The sequence below is a fragment of the Odontesthes bonariensis genome, chromosome 5 (genome assembly GCF_027942865.1).
Source record: "Odontesthes bonariensis isolate fOdoBon6 chromosome 5, fOdoBon6.hap1, whole genome shotgun sequence".
NCBI classification, from domain to species: domain Eukaryota; kingdom Metazoa; phylum Chordata; class Actinopteri; order Atheriniformes; family Atherinopsidae; genus Odontesthes; species Odontesthes bonariensis.
The window spans coordinates 25,631,797-25,640,759 of NC_134510.1; the positions used below are offsets into that span (position 1 = coordinate 25,631,797).

The 8,963-nt window shown below is 43.0% G+C and overlaps 1 protein-coding gene across 1 annotated transcript; it reads left to right on the forward strand.

Moving 5' to 3' along the window:
- The first annotated feature begins 263 nt into the window (after positions 1 to 263).
- dbpb (D site albumin promoter binding protein b) lies at positions 264 to 8,906 on the forward strand. Its single transcript, XM_075465685.1, has 5 exons — positions 264 to 936; positions 1,154 to 1,442; positions 2,140 to 2,601; positions 5,354 to 5,601; positions 6,586 to 8,906. Exons 2-5 carry the CDS (start codon positions 1,253 to 1,255, stop codon positions 6,799 to 6,801), a joined length of 1,116 nt encoding a protein of 371 aa, XP_075321800.1. The 5' UTR covers positions 264 to 936; positions 1,154 to 1,252; the 3' UTR covers positions 6,802 to 8,906.
- Positions 8,907 to 8,963: the final 57 nt, after the last annotated feature.

Consider the following 8,963-nt stretch of genomic DNA (forward strand, 5'->3'; position numbering starts at 1 on the left):
TAACTCTAATGGAGATAATCAAAGTTTTGAGTAATTAATCCCCAGAATAATAAGGCTGTTTATTTGTAATAAATGAAGATTGGTCACGGTCTGTAAAACACACCTTTGCTTCTTTCGCCACACTGAAGTTGATGGTGATTTACCTGTGTTTTGCTGCGGTATAGACAAATAAAACAAAGTCACAGCAACTGTACCTGTCATACAAAACAAACAGCCTGCTATCCTCGAGGTGTGCACGAGGGTAGGTGTACCTCATTAATAATGAGCGAGGATTGAGAGATCTGCCAAAGCCGGCTCCGCCCAGCTCGCCTGTTCTGAGAGGTGTGACGTCACGTGAACTGCCCGTGTCCGTTCCAGCTGAGCGCGAGAGGGAGAGAACGGTAGGACGTGGACGTCGCGCGGCCCATACACAGATCCAAGCCCGTGCGCCCGTGACTGCATCCACCGGATGCAAAAAAAAGTACAGACAGAAAGAGGAAACGAGCCCTCCTCCCCCTCCTGACGGACAGCAGAGCGCGACGGCTGAGGAGAGAAGCAGCAATACAACTTGTCATCTGACCAACCCAGCCACTGCTATCGTTGTTTTTCGGAACACACTGTTTCTCCACGGTTGTTTTGTTTTTACGAAGAAAGCATTTCTGGGACCTTGTTTTTGAGCCCCGTACGGCTAACTCGGGATACTTCTCTGCAAGTTCAAGTTGTGACATTTACAAGTGCGTGCAGTGCGCGGCTTCCGTTGTGTTTTTCTCGCCTTTGCATTTTTATTATGGACAGTACTCCTGCTCATATGGTCTAACTGTCCCTCCCACACTCGTGCGCCGAGAATAACAGCTTGATCTGCCGAACAGTTTTCAACAATATTCAATCGCAATGGAATACTTCGAGGAAAATATTTCTGCAAATAAATAAGAATCTCCACATAACTACAAGTGAGAGGTAAGAGTTGGACGTGTTATTTTATTAGCTCATGTAATAATTATTTGTGTTATTACAATACAAAAGTTGCTTTATTCTGCATGGATACATCTCAAAACAACCTATTTCTTTCTGCCCCTCACCCCCATCCCTCCTGCACCCACAAACACACACACACACACACACACACACACACACACACACACACACACACACACACACACACACACACACACAGTCACCCAGCATACTTGTCCTATTGGTAGGTACTCCGGTTGGATTGCCTCACCCCCTAAAAGTGCTCCAGGTGCGTCTGTGCGACCCCATCTGGTCCAGGATGTCCAGACAGCTCTCCCAGCTTCCGAACCCAGACCTCCCAGCCGGTGCAAGTCCACAGTTTGGAAGTTGTACTCAGCCTGCAGGCTCCCTCACAGGGGGGCACATTAACGCCATGGCTGGTCTGAAGTCCCTCCTGCAGCACCCCATGAAAGGAGACCATCGTTTGAAAAACCCATGCGACACAAAAGGTGAAAAACCATCTCATTTGAAGAATGAATGCCTTGTAAAAGTGTTGTTTAAATGCTGTCAAGTGAAAATGAGAAACTGGATAAACTTAAAGAAATCTCTAGGTATTCTAATGAGTAGCTGTAATGTTATAAACATGCAATTTGACACATTATGAGGCCCCAAACCTTGCACCAAAGTCTTATGTGCTGCCACACATGCTTAAGATGACTCCACCGTGACCCTGATGACTACTCTATTGGATTATAATCCCTGCTGCAAATTCAAATTAGGATCCAGATTACAGTGAGTGTGAACGTGTTTTGGTTTAACTGCTAAATGCAGACATGCATTCCTGGTTGCTTTCTCTTCCAAACACAGCTCCATACCTCTGCTGTGAGATTTGTTCAGGGGCTTTATGTTATCACATCCACTTGTGTTTTGGTGCTTGCCTAATGCTGCAATTCAGCTACCATCTGGTCCATCTGTGAGGGTGTATTTGTCATTCTGAAAGGGAGAGAAAGAGAGGGAGATTTTGCAGGAGTGCATCCTAGGGATCATCCTTCCCCTCCATGTAGTTTTGGCACAAGTTTGCAAAGCCAGGCTGAGACATCTCAAGAAAAACCTTTTGCTGGTAGAACTGTCATGTGTGTTGACAGCTGCTAAAGTCCAAAAAACAGTGTTGTTCACCGTCATCATGTACTTTCTTTTGTCTGGTAGACAAAGACAGGCTGGACCTTGATGAGGACTCTTTGGGAGTGTGCCCCATGAGGAATGGAGTCAGCAATAATAACAGTAATGGCTGTGGAGGAGGAGGAGGTGGAGGAGGAGGAGGAGGTGGAAATGGAGGAGGAAGCTACAACCAGTTCCTGGGGCCTCTTTTGTGGGATCGCACCGTGCCTGCAGATGGGGGGCTCTTCCAGCTTCAGTACATGGACTTGGAGGAGTTTCTGACCGAAAATGGAATGGGCAGCATGCACAACAACAATAGCTCCAGTTCGGCCCAGATCCCCTCACAAAGCTCCCAGTCAGCTGTGCCCAACCAGAGTTCCCAGTGTCTACCGCCCTCATCTCCACCTGGATCTGCGTCCTCGTCACCCTCGTCCTCCTCTTCGCCATCTCTCATCGGTCTAGAGGTGGCTCAGCCGCAGAGTCTCGCAGGAGGAAGCGACTGTCTGCATGGTGAGTTAGGAGACATGTTTGTGAGGGAATAGGTGGTCAAGTGTGCCAGAGAGAGAAAATGTACAAACACAGTTCATTGTTAAAGTTTGTCCTTAAAGTTTGTCCAGTCATGGAAGAGGGTTCTGCAAGCTTTGCAGAGTTGACTGGCTGAAAGAGACATGATGTCCCCTGCCTCTGATATGAGACTATTCAATAATGGTTGCGATGAGATCAAGGTTATGTGGTGCGTCTGTAATGTTCCCATGGCCCTTTGATTCAGCACTTCAACTCTCCTTTAAGTTTAAAACAAATGCCACGATGACAAAGCACAAACCTGTGGTCTAAGGTCAAACTAAAGGCATGAGATAGAGTCACATGGCTTCAAAGAGAAAATCAACACAACACAGAGTTTAAAGTTGGCTTCCTAACCATGAAAAGCCCTTTTTCCATTTCTTGTAGCATGGTGCTGGGTAAAAAGTTGGATTGGGGAGGACATGAAAGGTTGAGGAGCAGTAAACAAAAAAAAAAAGTCCACAGCTTTCTGATGAGTCAACTTTATAGCAGTGACGAGGAGGTTTGTTTTCGCTTGGCATGTGATCTATGTACTGCAGTGTACAGTACAATCAGCATTCACTCCCAGCCAATGATTTGTGGGCAGCAGGGTCAAAACACTACGAAGAGAGAGAAAGACACAGGGAGAGCAGTGTGTGGAGTGTTTGCGGTTGCGTGTCTTTAAATCTCTCCCCACTTCACACGCCACAGCCATGTGCACGCGTCGCTACACGTGCAGAGGCTGGGAGCACTGGAGTGAGAGAACTAGGGGCAGGGCCAGTAGACATGTAGGAGGAGCTCACAGGGGAGGGACGGACAGCAACAGGAAGAGTTTCCCCCCCAGTGCTGCTGGACTTCAAACTGAAAGTTTGATTACTAATGACTACCATTTATTAAACTGGTTATCAGGAGCAGAGTTACAAGCTTTATGAGGTATTAACTCAAGACTTTTTAATGAAAATGCACAAAACCTCTCTTAAGACGTTTCTAAAAATTGATAAAGAGTCTATGGACCTAACCCTAACCTCTGTGTCTTAGAAGAAGTTGTGTGAATATTTCACATAATCCCTCCCAAAGCTTGAAACTGGAGTGGCTGCATCCTCATTTGCAGTGTCATGAAGGTGCCCGACAAGCAGCTGCTTCATGAATTTTGAACAGACCTTTGCAACAGCCTCAGGCCTTCGTGGAATGCTGTTGTACAATTCTGGAGAAGCGCGTGGCCACATATTGAACGGTGTCTTCAACAGTAAAAGCCCCCTCTTATTTAAATGTCAGGACACGTGAATGAAACGTCTGTTCCAAAGCTTCGCAAAAAGCTGGAAAACACTGTCCAGGTTTGCATTCCAACAGAACTCTGAACCAGGTGGTTGCACTAACTAGTTCCTGCTGTTTTGTATGGCATGGCAGCATGACACATGCTTGCCTTCAGTAAAAACACGAGGGTTCAGGGATGTTTAGACCTGCTGATTGCGCAATGTTATGATTGTTTTACTGCCGTATGAAGGCGCTGGGATTATAAAACGGGAACATCAAGGGTCTGCACTGTGCACCTACCATGAAAATATCGCCTACCCAGTGATTATATGCAGCTTCTTATATATCAGTGGTCCACGTATAACAAGGTTAGACGGTGGGAATAGATCTATAATAACCTAATTGTTGGGTTTCTATCTATTAAATCCCAATATTTAACTTTTTATTGTGTTGCAAGTTTGCATAAAATACCAGCTCAGTGCAACTTACCATTTACATATATATTTTAGTCTGTGTTGATGTATTTACATTCATATATGAATAGAGAGGAGCTTCAGGTTCAGGTTCATACGGTCACATTACTTCTAATTTTGTAATTAATTTAATTTCTGCCCATATTTTTAACAAGCTGAATGTGAATGGTGATAGTGAAGCCACGGGGTACGTCTGAGCTCTCAAAAGAATCACGAGTCAGTTAATTAAGGTGCATTGGGCCTTAAAGGGGGCGGTGTGATGTATAGCCTTTTAGTGGCCCCATGTAAAGAAACTGGTTTTGAGGGGAGGGGGGAAATGTTACATAACATTCCCACGTTTAGATTTTTCTCGTGACATTCGTTCTGGATTTTGGCTTTGATCCACGAGGATTTCTGAGTAGTTTATTTGATAAGAAGTTGCATGTGTCATTTATTGATTGAGCAGATCGATGTGGGGTTGGTGTTCTGGTTCTGGTTCGCACAGCTGGCTTATGGAGGAGGTTTCCAGTCACACCAAAACTATGGTTATGGTTTTATTTAACATCAGGTGCATATAGGTTATATGTCACTGATTTAATCTTTTATTCAGTATTTAATGTAAAAAAACAACAACTCAGATGTGCTTTGAGAATTTGATTATTCACTAATGCAACAACTCTTTTTTTATGTAAACATAAATGCTGAAAACATTTTTCTAATATAATCACATAATAATGTATTTGTTGATGGAGTATTCTTTAATCATTAGGCTTGCCATGAAAACTTGGCCATGTCCATGAAAGCAGACTAAAAACATGTCCCTTATTCTTTGAAATCAGCTTCAGGTGTTTCTTGCAGTAAGAGAGTAGCTCTTTGCTTCCATCTGGTGGCCAACATGAGATACTGCATTTCTTATGTCCCTCTGGATTGTTTTCATCTCTCTACATTTGACAACAATGATAACTTCAGCCTTATTGTATTGTAGTTAACAGCATGTTTCTCTCCTTAAATTCCAGGGAGTCAGACGAGTATGAACGACTCCTGTGAGTCCCCCTGTTCGTCTTCTTCGTCCTCCTGTCCGCCTCTACTGACGCCGACGGGCAGCGGACCAGATGCAGTTGGAATGTTTGATATGGATTCCTCAGATATGGCCTCAAACCAGCAGAGCTTTGACCCCAGAAGGCACTCCTTTAGTGAAGAGGAGCTGAAGCCGCAGCCAATGATCAAGAAGGCCCGCAAGATCCTGGTGCCCGATGACTTGAAGGTGAGGCAAATGAGGAAAATTAAAAAAGTTCTTGTAACTTCTTGCTTTTTATTAACTGAGAACTATGCAAATACGTAGGTCATTATCAGTTCACTGAATGATTTGTCCTGAAAAAAATGGCAATCACATTTTTTTTTTTAGCTCAAATTAGTGTCTGATCAACAAACTAAAAGACACATGTATTTGATTATGGACGTTGAAATAAAAAATACCACACATTTTCAGCACATTTTAGGTTGTTAAGAGACAAATAAACTGATTTCAAACGAGTAAAAGCAAACTAAAGAGAGAACAAATGTGTAACGCAGAGCAGAAATAACTGACCATGAAAACCAGTTAATCAGAAATAGGCTCACACAGAGCTCTCTACTTCTATTCTATTCTTGAGTTTGGAGACAAAACACAACAACACTGCAGTATCCACAACAAAAATCAAGCCATATATGAAGCAAGGAGGGTATCAACAAAACCAACAGCTACAAAAGAAGAGTATTGAGAGTTAATTTCAGCTGAATTAAATGATTTAAGAGTATTAAGTTTGCGCGATGTGGATTGGTAGTTCGTGGGAGGGAATAAAAAGTAAGACCTCTGAGCTTGATTTGATTTTTACCAACAGTGGGATGTTGTACAGGCAACTTGTTTGCAAACTTTCTTTGCTCTCACACAGTAACTCAGTCCTGACCAAACTCTGAGCACCAGGGACGTAAAAAACAAACAAACAAACAAGCAAAAAAAAGAATAAATAGAATAAAGAAAAGATAGAAAAAAAGAAACATGTCCTACGCTCATTCACAGCCAAACACCCACATTCCCAGTAACGGGGTGGGAGTTTGGCTGCATAACAGTACCACACTCTTCTGAGCATTCATTGATTCTTTTCCTCAAGTATTCACTTTATTTCAGTTGTGTCCGATAAAAAATGCATGGCCCACAAGCAGATGTTGAAATAATCAAACTATGCTGCTTTGGTTTGTGCCCTTACAGGATGAGAAGTACTGGACCAGGAGGCATAAAAATAACGAGGCAGCAAAGCGTTCCCGAGACGCTCGCCGTCTCAAGGAGAACCAAATAACTGTGCGTGCCGCCTACCTGGAGAGAGAAAATGCCGCCCTCCGTCAGGAAGTGGCCGAGATGCGGAAGGAACTGGGGCGGTGTCGCAACATCCTTAGTAAATACGAGAACCGCCTCGGAGACCAGTGATGACAGCGTGGAGGAAAATCAGGAAGAGGAGAAATATAAGCTGGATTCAATTTAAGACTCTTGATTTTCTGGGGTGGCTTGATGGACAGAATGGGGTCGAGATGATGATGATGAGGAGGAGGAGGAAGGTGGTGATTATGATGATGAATGTATAAGACAAGGAGAAGGTTTGTGTATTGAAGCTCAGGTGTCTTGTTTTGTCAAGGTGTCAGCTCTTAAAAGTGATCGATGGAGAGAATAATTTAACAGAAGAAAGATGTGACTTTTAAGAGTTTTGTTATTGGAGAATTGTATATTTTTATAATACTTCAGAAAAATTTAGAGGGAGAGCAAATCTGGAGAATAATTTTGTATATTTTCTACATGTTTGGGAAACAGATTTGGGGACAAGCTATGGTAAATATCCTTTTATTTTAGATGAGTCGGGAGACGTCTCGGAGGATGTCCGCCACTGACGGGCATTGTCACGATGCAACAGCAGGGTTGAGGATGCATGTAACAAATGTAATATAGAGAGCAAAATTATCTTAAAATCGTATTGTTCAACATTTTTTTTGGATTTTACTCGAGCACTTACTTTTTTTCCTGTCATGTATCTGTCACTGGGTATGCTCAAGAGAGACAGAATGAGAGACATGAGGAGACACCATGTACACAGTTCAGCACTGTCCAACGTTTTCCTTGGCCAGGTCTTGTTCTTCTTTTAACAGAAAAACTTCATCCCTTTTATTGTCTTTAGTTTCCCAACAATATTTGCTCATTGTAGCTCGGGTTTAACCTCCAATCGACAGGTAAATCTTTCTGTCCGTGCACGGATCGGCTTTTCTCTGCCCCAGTGGAGGGCTTTCAGTCTACTCTGGTGTTTTGTGCACGTGAATGCCTTTAGTGGAGCCCCGAGTTGTGCTCCTTTGCCCCCCCTTTGAATTGCTGCTGTGTTCCTATACCCATGTCTCCATTTCTGTCTGCTCCCACTTGCTGCGAGTTACATCACAGTTTTGTGCTCTTCCCATAACATTTTGTCCTCTCATGTACCTCAAGGGTAGATCGATTTAAATCGCAGTGTTGTAACATACTCTGACATAGTAATCTATCCTCTCAGTAAGACGCACATTGTTTCTTGACTGTATTAAATGAACACAGTTTAATTAGCATTACGATTGGGGGAGATATGTTGTGTATATTGGACAGGCCTGTACTGTTTTATGTATTTGATGTATTTCAGGAGATGGGTCGAGTACCCCCATTGAGTGGAATGGTGTCAATTTCTCAGATTTCTGGGAGAAATAAAAGCCAAAATTTCCTATGCTTATACTCAAAGCTTGTTGCTATTCAGTGCTTTTTTTCCACACTGCTCCTTCCTCACGGTTTACCTACTTTTTACAGTATCTATAAATTTCTCTGTGTACCCACAACATCTACACAGGGGCATGGTACACTATGTAATGTTCCTAGGGGAGGGAAGGCTAGTAATAGAGTGTGGTTTTAATCCCTTTAATGACCATGATGAATAGTTACCATTACAGCTATTGTTATTGTTATGATTATGATGATTATCCCTCTTATTGTTGGTGTTCTATATTATTGAATGTTTTTCTTTCTTTGGATGAACATGATTTGTTGCACCTTGAAACATCTTCCGTGTTCCTCAGAAAGACTATTCAAATGGAAAAAAGAAACCCTCACCCACAGACGTCCAGCATCACTCACTTCTGCTTTGGATACTACTTGCACCATCTTTATCCGTGGATTTCACAAACGTGGCTCGGTAACTTGAACATGATCTTCATGCAGACTTATTTTACCTTTCACGACGACCTCCTGAATTCCCCGGCTGTGTGTGTGGACTCTGCACACCGCTGATATACTCCTTGTTGATTTCTTTCAGCCTTTATCACATCATTCAGTGATTGTTTGCTCTCCCAACAGGACTTAGTCTCTGATAACTTCACAGATGTGGTTGATAAATCTTGTAGTGACTCTAAACTGATCAACTGCCCTGCTGCATCAATAGTGTCCACGGTGCCCAGCCTGCCAGTCAGTGCTGGTTATTTGGATGTAGTTGAAATTTCCCAGAAACACCAATAAAAGATTGTTTTCATTCACTACTGCTCTGTTTTCCTCGCCTGTTTCATCACAACTTCGCATATTCCGCTTAAGCTTGA

Coding starts and splice junctions, on each gene's coding strand:
- dbpb (XM_075465685.1), top strand. CDS start 1,253: ATGTCCAGACAGCTCTCCCAGCTTCCGAACCCAGACCTCCCAGCCGGT. Junction 1,443..2,139: donor AAACCCATGCGACACAAAAG/GTGAAAAACCAT, acceptor TTTGTCTGGTAG/ACAAAGACAGGCTGGACCTT. Junction 5,602..6,585: donor TGGTGCCCGATGACTTGAAG/GTGAGGCAAATG, acceptor GTGCCCTTACAG/GATGAGAAGTACTGGACCAG.